The 19,534-nt window shown below is 37.7% G+C and overlaps 1 protein-coding gene across 2 annotated transcripts in view; it reads left to right on the forward strand.

The window, feature by feature from the left end:
• Positions 1–19,534, forward strand: part of Kitlg (KIT ligand) — an 85,107-nt gene that overhangs the window by 25,623 nt on the left and 39,950 nt on the right. For both annotated transcript variants that reach the window (XM_046419342.2, XM_046419341.2), the window contains exon 2: positions 8,835–8,948. In XM_046419342.2, the coding sequence (XP_046275298.1) occupies positions 8,835–8,948 (114 nt within the window). The remainder of the gene's footprint in view (positions 1–8,834; positions 8,949–19,534) is intronic.

Consider the following 19,534-nt stretch of genomic DNA (forward strand, 5'->3'; position numbering starts at 1 on the left):
GGAACCGCCTGCTTCCATAGTTGGAATGTGAGATTAAAGAAGAAATGAATGTTTTTGGCAGCAGCTGCTGTTTTGTTCTGGGCAGTTCTAATATCACTTTGTAAGTCTCTGCATAAATAAAAATGTGCTACACTCCACTGCCTTTTTGACTTGGTGTCTGTGGACTTTTGTTATATATATTTTAAAATTACTGCTCACATACATAGAAAAGGGTGTTTTTTTCTGTTTTGTTTTGAAATTTTAAAAATTGGAATATTCTGGTTTCTCAGACAGCCTGTCTTCCCCTGATGTTTGTGCATGTCCATTTTTACCCCTGCAATGGAGTCTATAGTGTGACTTCTTGTGTAACACAACATGTACAGATCAGCTAAATAGTTTGCTTTAGGAGAACTTTGCAGCTCCTGCTCCTGGCATGTGGCTTTTCACTGTAGGAAAAGTGCTGTGTTCCGGAGGGGCTGGTGATTGGGTGAATATTCCACTGGAGACTGCTGAGGTTGGTTCTCAACCAAAATGAGAATTAGGTAAGGCCTTTGTCTTCCGGGCCTTGAACCTCGTCTTCCTGTGACTTTCCCCACTCTTTTAAGTGCTCTTCTAGTATTATCTGCCACTGTTAAAACCTGCTCCTAGGGAAGGACCTGATATCTGTCACTTTCAATGGAGTATGACTTTTAGACACTTTCACCTCTCTCTACCAGGCTGTTTCTGTTGCATGATTCAGTCCTAACAGTGCATACAGATTTCTTATTAGTGTTTCCCCCTTATCATCCAAGTAATTTGAAAGCAACTATTAGTAATGGAAGGATTATTGCAATTTTCTGTTTTGTGGGGAGTATGTGGGGGGCACTTCTGATCCATGCCTCTAAATAAGAAAGAAAGTGGAGAGCTGCCATCAATAAGATTAGTTATGTGTCTGCAATGAAAGGTTATCTTGAAATGAGAGGTTATCATACAACGAGTGTGACCTAGAGAGAACAGTTGTACGATGCTAAAACAAAGTAGCCAAAGAAAAATGTCATCTGCAGACACGGAGAATGTTACAGAAAAAACAGTGAGATGATTACCCTAACAGAAAAGATACAATTTAGAGCAGAAGTCACAAAGAAGGGACATTTTGCGTCAGCACTGTATCTCCACTGGGGTGTGTGCATGCGTCTGTGGGCACACCCACGCAGTTAGGTACCCACATACCCTTGGTGGAGTTTACAGAAGTTGGAGAAAGAGGAAGAGAGAGAAAACAAAGATAAACATTTTGTTGATATATTAGCACACTTCACTTGATTGGAAGTCCGTTGTCTATTAACTGCAGCTACACTAAACACAGTTAAAAACTAAGAAGTGAATTGACAAAGGCATCAGAACCCTCTGTTTTCAGTGCCATTGGTGACAAGTTTTCAGTGTAAATTATCCGTGTGACTGAGGGTCATGCTTTCCTTCCACAAAGTAAACACACTTCAAAACAATATGTTGTGCATGGTACATGTAAGTTAATCTGTCAATTTTAAAAAATAAATTAAAAAAATAAAGGTCATATGTACTCTTTGTGTGGAGGGTTCACTCTATAAAACCCTTTCTGAGGCTGTTTTACACAAGCATTTCTGAAGTCCTTTTCTCCCTGGTTTCCTAGTGAATCCAAAGCCTCATAAACCACACAACGAATCATTGCATAGCCCCTCTGATTCTAACAGTTTTTCATTTGATTCCCACCCGAAGGTCATGAGACGGGTGAAGCAAGAATTTCTTACTCTTTTTTTTTTTTTTTTTTTTTTTTATGGGCTGATAAATGGATACTCAGGGGGATGAACGGATTGCTCGAGGTCACTCGGTAAGAGCTCAGAGGCTTTGAGATCCGTGTTCTGCCCATGGTTTCCAAAAGCATGTGTGGAGGTTTTTTCCCCTTTTGCCCTTGGAAACCTTTGTTCATACAAAATCTTACTTGGAGGCATGAACAAATAAAACAGAACAAAAGCTGGGCTTCTTTGCTAAAAATATGGGGGTTGGGGCGCAGAATTCTGGGAGGGCAGCTCACTTTCTTTACCCGGGATAGCTTGTATATCACTACACTCTGCTCTTCACTCATTCATTCATTTGGAAAGTGTGTTCATTGAGGTTTCCATTTTATTCTTCTATTGCTGCTCTAACAAGTGGCCACAAATTCAATGACTTAAAACACAAATGTATTATATTGTGGTTTTGGAGATCAGAAGTCCAAACAGGGGCATACTAGGCTAACACCAAGGTGTCAGTGGGACCACATCTCTTTAAAAAAGACACTAGGGGAGAATCTGTCTCTGTCCCTTTTCCAGCTTCTAGAAGCCGCCTGCATTCCTGACGCCTGGCAGCTTTCCTCTGTTTTCAGTGCCATTGGTGACAAGTTCTCATGTCCTGTTTCCTGACCCTTCTATTATATGTCTGATTACAGACAGGCAAGTTTCTCCATTTTTAAGGACCCAGATGAAAAGATTGGGCTCCCACAATCCAGAAGTGTCCCCATTTCTAGTTCCTTAAGGTCATCACATCCGCAAAGTGCTTTTTTTTTTTTTTTTTTTTTAGGAAAAAGGTAGTTTATTCACAAGTTAGCAGAGTTGCACCTGGGCATCTCTAGGGCTATTATGATGCCAGCCCCACCCCACCCCACCCCACCCCCACCAAAGAACCCATAACGGCTGGGCCGTGTGTTATTCTCATCAAGAAAGTCTGTGGCAGGCTGGAAATAGGCATGTTGGCAATAAGAATATGCTACAAGTGATGACCTGACAGTCTGGGGGAAACAGGAAAAGTACGAAACAAACAAAATCCAAAATAAAAATTTTAAAAACAGTCATTCAAACAAGTACAGTAATTTGGAACAACTGAACTTGGAGGAGAACAGTCACGACGACGCAACTGTGATGCTTTGCCAGTCTGCCTTTTATTTGATGAACTCGCATCATCAAAGGAAAGCAGAGTTTAATATTTCTGCCCACTGTTTAAGAGACCAGGAACGTGTGTGGGCTATATATTATAAAGCTTTCTGTATAGGATAATTAATACTGAAACTTCCATATAAAGAAGTAAGCGCTGTGTTTCTGCCCAGTCCGGAGGACACCATGAAAGTTTTACTACTGCTCTGCAGAATCTTCAGTGTTTCTAATTTGATTTCTCCTCTCTCCTAATGTTTAGCTGTGCTAGAATGAATGGTTGAATTTTTAAAAAGGGGAATCCTTCTTAACGGTAGCAACATGTATGCAAAATAAAATTACAACATGAGTTTATTTATATTGGCTTTAAAATAGAGCATTTCTATAACTACCATTTTTTTTTCAGGGATATTAGAGTATTATGAAGTTAGAATAGATTTAATTTTAGCCCTGACCAAGTGTGTTCCAAGAAAAATGACAACATCCTATCTTTATAGGTACTTGTATTTCACCGACACCAAAAAATTGAGGCTGTCCAGGTGAAATTATTTTGCAATTATTATAACAAATCTGTGTTAATATATTTCAAGAAACTATCAAAGGACATATTCTAAAAAAATATGATCATCTGGATAATGTAGAATATTCAGCTGTGCATAGAATATGGAAGAAACTTGCCTCCATATGCTTGGTATTTGCAAGATTATTAAAGTTCTAGAGATATGCTGTTAAAGTCCTCACAAATGATCTAACAGATTTCTAGGAGTGCTGGGACGGTCTCCAGTAGTTAAAAGGACAGGAACTAGAATCGGACACCCCTGAGTGTATATCCGGATTTCCTCATGCAGAAATCTTCAAATCTCTCTGTACCTCTATTTCCTCATCTTTAAAATCAGTATATTTGAAAGGTTTAAACTTTGTTAGTAGATGTGCAGAATGCTCGGTACATAGTCCATGTTCAAAAATTTTAGCTTTATTCACTCTATTGCTTAAACAAACAAAAAGTTCAGTACAGGCACTCACATTCCAGTGTCGTTCTGTGGACTCCTGATGAACTGCACTTGTACTTAAAGCCAGGCGCCCCACTTTGAGACCCTGATCTCACCCTTTGTCTACTCAAGGATGTGCTCCAGCAGTTCTCTCTCTTCTGACCTGCATCACCGAGGCTCTCCTGCTGGATCATCCCCAGAGGCACAGAGACATCCTTGTGTTTCTACCATCACAGAAATAAAAGTCTTCACCCCCACTTCCTTGATAGCTACCACCCCATTTGCTCTCCCTTGAAGGAAACTCTTCAGAAGAGCTGTCTGTGCTCACTATTTCTAGTTACTCTTTTCTTATCTTTCTTAAACCCACTTCAGACTGGCCTTCTTCTCATACTGCTTCAATAAAAATGTTCTTGTCGATGTCACCTGTAACCTCCATCTTGCTGAATCCAATATCTTCCCTCCCATTCCTTTCTGGGCTTTAACACTTCTGCCAGACCTCTGAAGATTGAAGCACTGTAAGATGCTTTGTTCTTTTACTTAGAGTCACTCCTCTAGTGATCTCACCCAGTCTTTTGCTTAAAAATCTCATTTATATATCAAAGGCAATCATATTTATGTTTCTAGGTGAAACCTTCTTCCTAAATCCAGATTGAAATGGCTTGATCTGGTATCATCACTGGAAGAACTCAAAGACATTTAGAAACTTACATACTCAAAACTTCTGACCTGTTCCACAAACCTTCTTCACCCCTAGCTTCCCCATTTCAGTTGGTGACAACTGACCTTCTAGTCATTCGTACCCAAATTCTTGAAGTTGTCTTTGACTCTTTTTTTTTTGGGGGGGGGGGTGTTATTAAGGATTGAACTGAGGGGCACTCAACCACTGAGCCACATCCCCAGCCCTATTTTGTATTTGATTTAGACACAGGGTCTCACTGAATTGCCTAGTGCCTTGCTTTTGCTGAGGCTGGCTTTGAACCCATGATCCTCCTGCCTCAGCCTCCCAAGCCCCTGAGATTATAGGCATGCACCACTGCAACTGGCTGTCTTTGACTTTCTTTCAGATCACACTCTATCTGTCAGGAAACCCTCCTGGCTCAGCCTACAGAAGATGTTGGGATCTCACCATTTCCACTCAATACATTACTACAGTTCTTTCTTGATTTGATTATTGCAGTAATTCTTAACTGGTTTCTCTCCTTTTTCTACTTATTTTTTTATCCTAAAGTATGGTTTTACTACAACAGTAAGAATGGTCTTCTACTTTATTTTGAAGTCTTCCTATCCTTCCTTTGCTCAAAATCCTGTAAGAAATGCTCTTTCAATTGTAGTAGAAATCAAGTCTGATTAATAGACTGCAATACCCTCTAACCTCCCCATTCTCCCTCTGACATCATCTTCAGCTCCATGGTTTACTCTTGCTGACCTGTGAATAAAGATTTCCTTAAATAGATCTTACAGACCTTGGCATCAGCTTTTCTCTCTGCCTGCAGTACTGTTCCCACAGGTATCTGTGTGGATCACCTTCCTAGCTCCATCTAGTCTTTAGTAAAATATTCCTTCTCATTTGAATACCCACCAATGCCTCTATTAAAAATTCCATGCTGTTTTCACACATACTGTAGTCTATAGAAGGAAAGAGATAAAGGCTAGCTCTGGGCTTTCTCTTTAGATTCAAGGATGCCTGGGGATTTGATCCTTCCTATAATCCTGCTTGCAACAAGAATTCAAGAAATATATACAGTAAAGCTTTTCAATCCAAAAGAATCTAGCTTGGTACCAGAGCAAGCACCAAGATGTACTTTATTGTTGAGACTGGTCCTGGTGGTGGATAGCCACTGTGGAAAATGAAAGGAAGCTCATCACATGCCCCTGAAGGGCTACTTAACTAGCAAGATTTAAGCCAAAGGGGTGGTCCTGAAGACCTAACAATATCTGTCATTATCACCCACGCCTCCAGTGGGCAGTGATTAGTGGACATGAGAGATGGCTTGGAAGTCATGAAACATCTGTTCTGTTGGTAGAGTACATGCTGGTTTTGGGGAAGATTGTGTGGGTCAGTTCCAGACCCCTGCATTAAAGCAAACGTGGAAATAAAGTGAGTCATTTTACATTTTTTTTCCATTTCCCAGTTCATATAAAAGTTGTGTTTTTTACTGTACTTGCTATGGTTGAGATATGAGGTGTTTTCCAAAAGCTCATGTTTAAGACAATGCAAGAAAGTTTAGAGGTGAAATGATTGGCTTATGATAGCCTTAACTAATCATTAATCTACTTGAATGGGTTAATCAGGTGGTAACTGTAGATGGGTGTAGTGTGGCTGCAGGAGGTAGGTAACTAGGGGCTTGCCTTTGGAATATGTATTTTGTCCCTGTTAAGCGAAATGCCCTCTCTGCTTTCTGATTGCCATGTCCCAAGCTGCTTTCCTCCTCCATACCTTTCTGCCCTGATGTTCTGCCTCACATTGGGCCCAGACCTGTGGAGTCAACTATCTATAAACTGAAACTGTGAGCCCCAAATGAACTTTTCTTAAAATTGTTCTCATCTGTTTTTTTTTTTTGGTCACAGCAGTGAAAAAGCTGACCAGAACAATACTGTAGACTATTAAGTGTGCAAAACATCATTTCAAAGTAAACAATGTTCATACCTTAATTAAAAATACTTTATTGCTAAAAAGTGAAAATAATCATCTGAGCTGTTGGAAAAGTTAGTACTAATAGATTTGATCAACACAAGGTTGCCACAACCCTTCAAAATTTGTAAAAACCACAATATCTGCACAGTGCAGTTAAGAAGAACACAAATACTGGGTGTCATTTTTGGTGTATCATGAGTGTGACCTGAGTTCACTACTGCTAATAGATCAAAGTAGGCATTTTAATCCCAACCCCCTTTACCAGGCTCAGAATTTTTTTTTTTTTGACATACCATATAATCTAGATATCTGTGTTTGTTCATGGTTTGTCTTCCCTTACAATTTGTTGAATGAATGAGTGAACAGATTTATTTTTTGATGTCCATTCAATGCCAGACATAAGACGTGATAAAGACTAGTAATGGAATTTGCACCTCTATGTTTCCTAGAAACTAGAATATGAGTATGATTAATAGTGAAATTGGCTAGCTTCAAAAATCCTTAGGGCCGTTTCCCAAGTCATGTCAGGAAAGAGTGCCTTGGAGAAATATGTTTCAAGAGGAGTTACATCTTAGCAATGACAAGATGAATGGAAGTTAGAATTTAATAGGAAGACTTTGTTATTGGGAAAAATTTTATGTTAGGATTGTCCCCAAAGTGAGATCCCCTAAACAAATTATATGCACAATTTGATCTTCTTTGTGGTCCAAGAGAGATGGTACTGGGAGGAACATGGCCCCACAGTGCTCATTGTAACCTTAAATAAAACCAAGTAGAGTTACCGATAAAGTAGAACACAATGGTAAAAGAATAAAAGGGTTTTAATTTTCTTTTTCTTTTTGTTCACATAGCATTGTTGCGTTGGAAATTTTAGTAAATCATCATCTTTTGGTCCAACATAATGATTCAGTAGTGTGCAGATATTAATTGAAAATAATTATTCAGCTCCTTTTAACATATGGCTAGCTACATCAATAAGAAAGATTTCTAGCCAGGAGCATCTGGGCTTTTGTGTAATTTCAAATGCCATAGATGAATGTTAGCTCATAAAAGCAATCACACATATTTTAAAATATCTTCCCATCTCCATGCCATTGCTCATGCTATTTTTTTTTCCTGGAATGGTCATTTTTTTCTTTATTGATGTATGCAAACTCCTCCTTGCCCCCCTTTCCCCAAATCCAGGCTTTCCTGGCATTGCCTTCCTGCCGTGGGTTCTCCCCTTTTAGGTCAATTGATTAATCGCTTTCTTCTCTGTGTTCCCAAAGCATTTATCACAGGGTGTGGAGGTTATTTATTTACCTGCCTCTGAGTTCCAAGAGCATCTTCATCTTTGTTTCCCTAGTGCCTGGCACAGTCCCTGTTCTTGTCCCATGATACATGTTCACCAAATGGTCATTGAATTAGAGAATTGGAATATTGTTACCACAGCCATTGATTCATCCAGCAAGTATTTAGTAAGGGCTTTTTATATGCAAGGAACTATGTCATTTGTTTTAAAGAAATATATAAGAGGCCCAAGTTCTTAAAACTGCTCAATATAGTTTAAATAAGGAAAAAATAAATCACACATAAAAGTAAATGTGATACATGGTAGAAAATGTTATTTTCACTGGGGTGTATATGTGTGTGCATGCTTATGTGATTGCTTCCTGACAGTTTTCAAAAAGATCTTCCTATTGGCTAAGGGAATATTTTCCCTTGTTAAATGACTCAAAAATCTGAATCCACACAATAATTCTTTTGCTGTCTCAGAAATTTGGTTGACTGTATTAGATCTAAAAATATCCTCTTCCTCACTTTAGTTTGGTGTGCTATCGTAGACAATTGCATCAAAGCCCTGATCAGGGGTTATGCTTCTACTTGCCAAATACTGTACATTTAAAGTCAAAAGAGAAGGTTTCTTTCAGTGCCTTAAGGTATGAATTTTATACATTCCCTGGTTTTTAGAAGTCATCCTAAGTGATAAGTCCTTCACATGTTGCTACAAGTTCATTCCTAATTGCCATTAGGAAATTGGCTGTAAAGAGCTTTTGACAAATTAACAGTAATGTCGTTGAAAGAGTAATTCAAACAAGATTTTAACTGGGAGTTTTTTGTTTGTTTGTTTGTTTGTTTGTTTTGCATTTTAGTTTGGTGAGAATAGTTTGAATGCTTAGCATTTAATTGCATTTATGCCAATAGCTTTTTAAAAAAATATATATAGTAGATTGACCTTGTCCACATCAAGGCATAATATGTAAATAGAAATAGTTTATATGATTACAGAATTTTAACTGATATTCACCAAAAAATGTTTCTGTTTTTGTTTAGACTTGGATTATCACTTGCATTTATCTTCAACTGCTCCTGTTTAATCCTCTGGTCAAAACTAAAGGGATCTGTGGGAATCCTGTGACTGATAATGTAAAAGACATCACAAAATTGGTAAGTAAGACATAGGGTGTGCTTTTAATTATCTGTGATTGGTGCTTGTCAATCAGAGATTTTGTTTTTCTTGTCCCAAATTTTATATTTTTCTAACAAGAAAAGGAATCATTGAGTTATTCTGAAGGCCTTCTAGGGAACAAATAGGGAAATACTCAAGGAGGATTTGGTGGTTTAGTTGGCCCTTGTATACCATAATGGTGATTTCTTTGCTGGTTTTGTCTCCTCAGTCAATGGCAGCAAAGGATCCTTGAGAGGTCACTAATGTGCTGAGGTCCAGCCCCAGTTTGTCCGTTATCTCTTGAGTGGGCTCCTCGTTGTCTGTCTTTTCCATATGCCTTTCTGCTCTTCTCTAACAATAGATCTGAGATGGCCACTCTCTCCTGTCACATATGGGTGGTGTTCGCTCCTCTTCAGTTGGAGCTGGAGGAACGATGCTTTATTGCCACATATGGAACAGAGTCCCTTCCCACTTTTGTCACACTAGAACTCTTCCCTCATCAAGAGTCTTTGTGCACTGGTGCCCCTTGGGCACTGCCAGCTTCCTGCTTTACTGCTTTTAAGACTCCAGCTAGAGAGAGCATAACACATCTGGAGTGCATGCTTCCAACTCTCTTGATGGAGGGCATACTCATTTGGACTACACTGTATGAGTTAAGATGAACAAGGTTTGAGAAGCATTTCTGTAAATTCCTGGTTCAAAATAGCCAGTTAGGGACCAGTCTGCTATTGACTTAGAGAACATAGTTAGTGTGACAATAGGGAAGAAATGAGGATTGTTAAATGGAGAAAAGAAAGAAAGTATACATACTGAGATAATAGTCTACAAAATAGAGGGGGCTTTGTTTATCCTTCGTGTTTTTGATATACATTCCTGGCTTATGTGTTTTATTTAGGGTTTATACTAAAACTTATAAACAGAAGCCTTAATTCAGAATTAGAAAAATAAAACACACACACACACACACACACACATAATTCCTAGGATGCCCAGACTGTCTAGGCTTAAAAGCATTCTTTGTCTAGCATGCATGTAGCCCTAGGTTCAATCTCCAGCACTACAAAATATATATATAGATAGATAGATTCATAGATACATAGATACATAGATGTGTTATTTCATGCAGCTGCTGAAGATGTATCCATGTTTACTTGATGGACTGGCAAGCAAAACAATATAACTTTTGCCTACTGTATATGCAGCTAGGTATTAAAGACAGGGATGAGGGAAAGTGGGTTTTTTTGTTTGTTTGTTTGTGGATCAGTTTGTATGTTTGTTCATTTTGTACTGGGGATTGAACCCGGAGACACTTTACCACTAACTACATCTTCAGTCCTTTTATATTTATTTTTTTATTTTGACATGGAATGTCACTAAGTTACACTGGTTGGCCTCAAACTCATGATTTTTCTGCCTCAGCCTCCCAAGTTACCAAGATTATAGTAGTACACCATCATGTCTAGCAAGGGGAAAGCAAGTTTTAAAACCATAGATGATGGTCCTCTCCCTTAAGTTTCTTGTTAGTTTATCACCCAAGAAACAATACTAAACAGACAATACGTATTTATGTTCTAAGTTTTTTGTCTGTCAGAAGGTGATCGTTGAATCCTTGGGTGAACGTGGTTGTGATGGACTCCACCTTGAGCATCAATGGCATCTGAGTGCTTATTAAACTTACAGGCAGCTGGGCACAGTGGCACATGCCTGTAATCCCAGTGGCTTGGGAGGCTGAGGCAGGAGAATCGTGAGTTCAAAGCCAGTCTCAACAACAGCAAGGTGCTAAGCAACTCAGTGAGATCCTATCTCTAAATAAAATATAAAATAGGACTGGGGATGTGGCTCAGTGGTTGAGTGCCCCTGAGTTTAATTCCTGGTTACCCCTGCCAAAAAAAAAAAAAAAAAAAAAATTACAGGTGCCTAGGCCCTACTCCAAGGAACTGAAACTGAGTCAACAAGTCTAGGAAAGATTTCAGGCATCTACATTTTTCGTGACTTTTTGAAAGGAGATTTAAGAAGCATTGCTATAGATGGTCTATTCTGTCAAGTTTAGAGAACAAAATACCTCTCAACCCTAAATTAACTTCAATTGGTATTATTGGCCAGTTACTCCTGTATTGCATAGATTCATAAGAATGTCAGGGTAATGCAAAGCTCCAAAGTATGCCTAAAGTAGGTCACTGGGAAATTGCAACTGTTGTGGAGCAGGCTGTATAACCTTGGAACTGAGAATGAGCTGAGGAGAACTGCTCTGTCCTAAGGAGCAAATTTCATGAATTTAGGGTCCAGTGAGGCATAGGTGAAGATGATGATGTATCTCACCACAGACTGAATATATCCGGGACTAATATGATATTTAAGAAAAATTGCTGTCAGGCATTATTATTTTCAAAGTATTTCAGGAATATGACTTAATAAGCACTACTTCCTGTGAAATGTCAAACTGATATTTTCAGGTAGCATAGGTAGGTATTACAAGCATCTTGCAAGATTTTCTATTCTTGTCTTTAACCATCTGTTTATTATCAACCTGTTACCAATCAGCTGATAAAGTAAGAAATGGCAAGAAACATTCATAAGATGAGAAAGGAGTGCCCAGAAAGGGATCTTAATTAACACTGACAGTAAACTATAATGTTCCTTACTCCAAGGGCAAATGTCAAATCAATAAGATTAAAAAATAAATAAATAAAGATGGGGATTTCCTCCTAGCAGTTGACTCAGGAGAAAACAATTTTAAGAGTTTCTCTAGTAAAAATATTATGTTTTCTCAGCTCATTCTTATTTTTAAATAAGTCACTTGAAAATAAGTCAAGTTAATAAAAAATAGGGTTCAGAAAAACACTTGTAATTGACTAAAGACCTACACAATTCACAGCTTGTGTTTTGTAGAGGAGGATATAGAAAAGTATAAAAAATCCTTTGCGCTCAGAGCACTGGGAGATAAGCCTTCTCAATAAAATATGTTTAATATGCTGATCACATGTTCTCTTTGTGCCTCTGTTTTCTTGTCAGTTATGATAGAGAGATTAATAATACTTAATCTTATAGAGCAATTGTGAGAATTAAGTCAGAAGAACAGTGGCTGAAACATAGTTAAGTGACCTCCAAATCTTAGCTATTCACAGTGGTAGTAATAGTGGTGGTATTTGTAAGATCACAGGATATTGGATCTGGAAGCCAATTTAGAGATAATCTAAACAATCTTCTTTATAAAGAAAGAAAGAAACTGAGACCCAAGGGTGGTGAAACCCAGCTCTCATTTCCAGTGCTGTCTGCAGGAGCAGTAGTTTTCAAACTGGCCACTAGAGCCATTCACCTTTTGTTTATGTATGTCAGTTTTCAAATAAGACTTGGTATGAAAAAAGATTCAAGTTTAAGAATGCATGACAGTTCCTCTTTAACCAGAGTTAGTCAGATATCACTCATGAATCATCCAATCCCAGTCTCTTAGGTATTTATTTAAATACAGCTACAAGGACACTACTGCAGAAATATTGAATGTCAACTTGTGAAGATGGGCTGTAGGAACTTTGATGCTTCCAATGAGCACCCCACGAGACAATAATTTGCTCAGAAGTTAGTGCTGCCATCCTAACTCATTCATTTTACTAATTCAAACAACAACATGCATGACTGTTGAGGTATGTGGTCCCTGTCATAGAATTTCTCTGAAGAATGGAAGGGCAAAGCATGTTGATGAAGTCAGGAATAGCAGATTATTTGAATACTGCCTCTGCAAGATTACCTGACTGTCAGACTTCAGAAAGATGACTGACCCTCTCTAAGATTCAGTTTCCTGAGTTTTAAAATTAGGAACATGGACATGATCAATAATTCTTAATCTAGGTCTTGTAAACTTCATTATGAGGAAAGAAAGTGTCCCTTTCATCAAATCTCAGAGAAGTCCGGGACTGCAGAGAAGAGAAAAACTACTAAATTAGAGAACGCTCAGCTTTAAATAATCTCATCCTGTAATGGTATTTCTTCATAATGGTGTACTTCTTGGTATAGTTCAGTAATGCCTGGACTGAAGGAGGTTGTACAGAGTAAGAGGAATTTGCTCTGCAGGCATAACCTGCATTTTATTTGCGGGAAAGCTTCCAGTAATGTTTTTCCTTGTGCTTACAGTAATTTCTTCAACTGTGCTTATTTCTTTGCATTCTCTACCAGTTCTGCCCTTGAATTAGGTGACAACTTGTACTATACCCCACAAACCTTAAGTTTGTTTGCTTGGGGTGATTCTCATGTCACTGAAGCACATGATTTATGGCTTTACATTTTTTTTTTTTAATTTCTTCTTGGACACTTTGTACTGCCCCTACAGTCCCCATGGCTTTTATTTGAAATCCTTCTGGCATGTTTACTTAGCATAATAGTTCATCTATTTACAGAACATTTTGCTTTGTTTCTGAAATATGTTGCAAGACTTGTTTTAAATGGCAAACTCAGACCAACCTAAGGAAAGAGTCAAGTATCTGGGAAGAGGATGAATCAAATGTTAAAAAGTTGTGTCTATGTATAGTTAGAGTACAGCTTTTAATACTTGTCAGTGTTCATGTAGAGAGGAATCCAAATATTGAAATAGTTGAAATTAGTTTTCCCTACTCTTTCTTTTGTTTGTGATGTTTTTTCTTCATTTGGGGGGAATTTAATTAAATGTGACTTTCTTACTTTAAAAAAATTGTCTTTAAATATCTGTCAAATGATGTATTTGTCTTTCTCAAAATGTTCTTAAAAGTAGGTTGCTGGGCTGGGGATGTGGCTCAAGCGGTAGCGCGCTCGCCTGGCATGCGTGCGGCCCGGGTTCGATCCTCAGCACCACATACAAACAAAGATGTTGTGTCCGCCGATAACTAAAAAAAAAAAAAATAAAAAATATTTAAAAAAAAAAAAAAAGTAGGTTGCTGTTCCATCACCATATTATAAAGGTGAAGTTGAATTAATGTCTTCAAGGTCAGCCTACAAGTCAGTAGCCTAGAATTGGAAAAAAAGAGCCCATAGTTTTCCTGGTCTTGTGGTAGACTCTTATTTTAAGTTGATGATATATATCAATACATGACTTTGGAGATTAACATAATGAGAAGTGATAATATATCCTCAGATAGCCAATTTTAACACTTTGGACTATTGTGATTAACTTTGATTTTTATTTTTCTTCAAATAGTATGTTTTTCAAATTGAATTGCCTTTGCATTCTAGTGAAGGATTTCTAGGTGAATTCTAAGCCTTTCTTCAAATGACATAAGCATGTCTTCTTTTTAAAAGTAGAGGTCTCATATATTGTGGTTTGATCTTTGAAGAGCAATAGTTTGTTAAATGAATAGTTTTTGAAGTTTATTTTTGTTGGATTGTAATATTTAACATTTCAATTTCTGCTACTGTAGTGAGTATAAGTTTATTTAAAGCTCATTTCAAGACTTCTAATACTTTGACAAAAATATTTTTAAAAATATTGATAAAAACTGTCTAGGTGGCTTGCTATCTTACCATTCACATAAATCTCATCACGAGAAAACAAAATTTTTATCTTCCTCCATATGATAAAACACTTGATGCTATTTCTTGCTGCCCCATGCCTTTTTAAAGTGGTAGTAATGGTGTGAGTATCCAGGTGCCAGGCAAAGGTCATTTTACTCTCCAAGGTCATATATTAATAAAATATACCATGGATTGTAGCCTTTGGTTTTCACAATCTTATCAGGTAATTTCACTCCCAGTTAGGAAGCTGAGATCTAGTGATGATTAGTAACCTGACATCATCACCTGGGAAACAGAAAGGTGAATAGGGGCTTGAACCTGGTGTGCCTAAGACCTCCTTGTCTTTGAAGCACAAGAACTCAGTTTCTATTATAATACATTCCCAGTACACTGAGATGAAAGTTTAAACTGTGTTTTATGAACTACCATTGTAATATATTGATTTATATTTCCAGAGTAATAATTACCTTATTGTGATTAGGAAGCTATCATATTGTAGAAGCTCTGTTAATACTACTTAATTGTAGTCATTATCATAAGTTGTATATATTGTCTTATTTCCTCTGTTAATAAGAAAATGCCACAGCCTTGGTAAGTTATAAAAAGATTTACTTTGGCTCACAGTTCTAGCACAAGATTGAAGGGCCACATCTGGTGATGCCTTCTTGTGGTACAGTCCCCGGGCAACGGTGTGTCACATGACAAGAGACAGGGAGCCAGAGCCAGACCTCATCAAACTGGCTTTTATAGTAGACCCATTCTTGAGGTCACCCATTAACTCATTAATTACACAAATAAATTAATACATTCCCTGAGAGCAGAGTCCTAACCACCTTTTGAAGGTCCCCCAGATCCCACCTCTTCATATCTCATAATGGAGATTAAATTTCAGCGTAAGTTTCAGAGGGAATAAACCTTGTTTAACCCATAGCACTATGAAATAGACGAAAAATCTTTTAAAAAAGTTTTTAATCTTCTATTTGATAAGAAACTAGGCATTTCTCACTGAAACAAGTCTTTTGAAGTTGTCATCTTAATATTCTTTTAAATCACTGAGTTACCTTTCAAAAAAGGAAAAAAAAACAACCTATCCAGATACCTTTGAAAACTACAGTGAGTTACCTAGTAAGTTAGATGCTTTCGTCAGTATTAATGGGAAATAATTTCTCAAGAGAAACAAACAAAAAAAGCATTTTCCTGTGTTAGTTCTAAAGCCTAAACCATCAGCATTGTAGTTAGCTGCTTTACATAAGTGAACTATGTATTTAGATAGAAGTGTTAAGTTTTTTTTCTCCTCTACATCCATGAATGTTGCTTGGTCTGATGAGACTGTGAAATGTGAACTCATTTCCCTAAAGGTTGAGATAACACTTAACATTTCATAAATAGTGTCAAGAGGATCATGAGTCACTACTACATTTTGATTCCTCCCTTGGACTTATGAGTGACAACTGAGACTAGTAAAGGTCTTGCCACAGATGTCCACGTGGCTGCTGATTTCATGAGACTTAAGGACCTTAATGACATTGAAACCACTGAGATCCAAAAATTTTAGATCAGTGACCTCAAGAGAAGGAGAAGGAGTTAAGCCTTCTGACTTTTGAGTTTTTTCTCTTGAGTCCAGATACCTGTAGGGTTTGATTTGCAGCCAGTGCTAATTTGTCTCACAAAGAATTTTTCTTGGATGAATTTCTAGCATTTTCTGAACTCTGCTCTTGTTTTTAGTTTTGTTTCTTTTTCCAGTGTCACTGAGTATGGTCAATCCTCAGAACATCCAACATCCAAAGAAAATAGCAAATGGGCCCTTCTAATAAAGTTAGCCCATCATCAAGTAACTTGTTTCTGTAATTTTATAGATTTTATAGTCTGGCATAATACTGACATCCTTGTGCTCCAAATCAAAACCATTTGGAATAATTTTGACCTTTGGTAAAATTTCCTATCAATTAAATTCTTCAATTAAATCACTCCCCCATTTTTAACCCTGAACTTAATTTAATAGAGTAGATTTAAATACGTAGCTTTACTTACTTATCTATTTAAATCTATCAACAGTGTATCTCCATGGAATGTAGGCCACGTTCTGCTTTTCTAGAGACTTCTAGTCGCTGTATCAAGATTTAACACATTTCTAGCACTTTACTAGGAGTCTGTTAACTTTCTGCCTATCTCTGTTCTCTCTTGACCTTCAGTCCATCCTTCCAGACTAATCTTCCTAAATATTGCTGTCATGCTTTTTCTCTGCCTGCCACATTCAGTGTGGCACTGGTCCTTTTAGAACAAAGTTAAACCAGACTGAATTTTAGTAATTATCTAGTTCACTCTCTTTGTTGTACAGAAAGGAGCAGAAGGCCCACAGAGGCAATGTGGTGTGCCTAAGGCTGAGGAACTTGCTCTAATAGTAGAACTGTTCCTAGTGAGTCTGTTCCTAGTGAGTAGAACTGTTCCTAGTGAGTAGAACTGTTCCTAGTGAGTCTCACAACCTCCCATTTGATCCCCTTAGGCCAGCATTCAGTAAGCTCCTCTCTAATAAAGTTACAGGACACATTTCTTTCTTTTCTTTCTTCATTTGTTTTTTACAGGGGATTGAACCTAGGAGGGTTCTATCTCTGAGCTACATCCACAGTACCTTCCCCCTTTTTAAGACAGAGTCTTTCTAAATTGTCAAGGCTGGCCTTGAACTTGTGATCCTCCTGTCTTCCTGCCTCAGCTTCCTGAGTGGCTGAGATACTAGGTGTGCACTACTATGCCTGGCTGATTCTTTTTTTAAAATACTGAACCCAGAGCCTTGCACATGCTAGGAAAGCACTGAGCTACATCCCCAACCCCCTGGTGTATTTCTTAGATCTTATCTAGATGGTCCCAAACACATCATGAGCTTTTAATTCATTGCCTTTGCACATGACCCTTATCTATTTAGAATATCCTACATCATTGCATTTAATACTCATTGACACTTATATCCATTCTTTTCACGAAAGTTATTTAATCCTTACAGAATTATTGGATAGATTCTTTTATAATTTCTATTTCATACATGTGGAAAATGAGGCTAACATAGATGAAGAACTTGCCCAAGACTTCTCTGAGTTATCATGTAGCAACACCAGGATCCAGTATAAGCAGTCTGTTTTCAGAACCTGTGCTGTCAGCCCCAACATCAAATAATGCTTCTAAGGAACATCTTCTAAGTGCCACGCTAAAGTCTCCCTCTACTCTATAAAACAGCACAGTGATCAACATACCTCAGAGAAGCTGAATTTATAGCAAGGTTATTTGTGCTTTCTGAATGCTATTTGACATACTGTAAGTGCTTAGAAAGTAATATATTAATGTGTGAAATGACCATAAATATCTACAGTTTGACTTTCTAAGTTCTCTTCCAAATATAATTGGAAAGGAACCAATGAAAGCTAAGAAAGTCGTTACAGGGAAACTACTCTGTAGCTCAGTGTGCAGGGCACCAGCTCATAAAGCAAGTTTACATTCTGCTTCTAGTAGTTAGTCCTGATGCCTATGACCTTGGAGATGCCAGATAACCTCTCCGGCTCTCTGTCCTCATTTGTAATATAAACTTAGTAAGATAAGTCATGTGGGTTGTAGTAGAGACTATATATGGAAATTTATAAATAGTAAAGCACTTTTCAAAAATAGTATTTTCTAAAATCCCACTACAAATTAAATGTCAATAAATCAGCTTCATTCAGAAACATCCCTCAAACGATAACAGTGTGGAGAGTTCAGCATCATGGTCAGAAAATTTCTTGTAAACTGTCTTTGGCTTCTTTGAATCAAATTTTGTATATAAATTACTCACCAAATGGAATTATCTAGCATATTCTTTATATTTTTTCTACCTTTTAGATATGTATGCTGAATCTAAGTTTTAGTAATATTTACTCAGTTGATGGTATATTTAGATTTTTTAAATAGTGTAAATTGTGCTTCAGAACAGGCTAGATGGTTGACAGCTCATGTTCAATCAGAATTCCTGCTCGGTTCTGCTGCATGTGGCATGGCTTCAGTTTACATGGTTGGTTCCTAACGAAAAAGCATGTTGCTGCTTGGTCTCATATTCCAGCTTTCACACCTGCAAAGGTGTCCATTGTGTCTTTGCTACCAGGGCTTATGTAAAATTACTAGGTCATTTCACTTTTCAAAGGTGGGGATGGAGCTTAAGAGGACAAAAGGAAGTATGAAAGAATGGTAGGAAGCTGATTGATTAATAGGAAGAAAATTAAGTGCAAAGGGCAAAAAAGACAATCCCTAAAACAAAAATGCCAGGTTCTGTAGCCACCCAGATGTGTTTCCAATAGGCACTAAGGATTCTACTCTTTTACTGGGGATGACATGAAGAGAGATAATGGTGGAGACTTCACAGTGGCATATACTCAGGGCAGGTGTCTAGAGAGGTGATGAAGTTGTGTAGTGAGGCAAGGGAGGCTCTGCTATTGGACCTGGATTTTAGTCCTGACTTAATGCCTAGTGGCCATGTAACCTTATTCAAATTACTTGACCTTGTTGAACCTCTGTTTCTTCATCTGTGTTAATGCAGCTTAAAGTGCTTGGCACACAGGAAATATTCAATAAAGACACTTTTACTATTGTATCATTAAGTGAACTGAAGAAGGAGCCAACGACCAGGTGTATTGGTGCAACAGTAAAATGAGTGTGAATTGGTACCACTGGCAGTTGGATGATGGGGGTACAGTGGAACCAGTTCCTACTTTGACTCCCCTCTGACTCCTAATGCCTTTGCCTGGATGGTTGTCTTACCAAGTTGTTCTCAGATTCTAGAAGCTATTGGCAAAGCCAAAATGCAGCATATGGCTTATGTTGTGAAAGACTTGTAAGAGATGACCTAGTCCTGCAAACATGCCTATGATCTCAGCTTCCTGTAGGGAAAAGACATCTTGAGAGACAGGCTGATGGGGTCAGATGTCTTCAAAATCATTTGTCTGTCTAGCTTTCAATAAAGAGCAAAATTGAATGTTTAAAATATTTTTGGCACATTCACCTATTAAATGATCATTTGACATAGGTATATGGATCTCCATTTTTCAATAGAGAGAAACCAACGTACAGAGAAATTAGATTAGTTACAAAT

The sequence above is a fragment of the Marmota monax genome, unplaced genomic scaffold, assembly GCF_021218885.2.
Source record: "Marmota monax isolate L192 unplaced genomic scaffold, Marmota_monax_Labrador192_F-V1.1 WCK01_AAM20220418_F8-fsc00036, whole genome shotgun sequence".
NCBI classification, from domain to species: Eukaryota; Metazoa; Chordata; class Mammalia; order Rodentia; family Sciuridae; genus Marmota; species Marmota monax.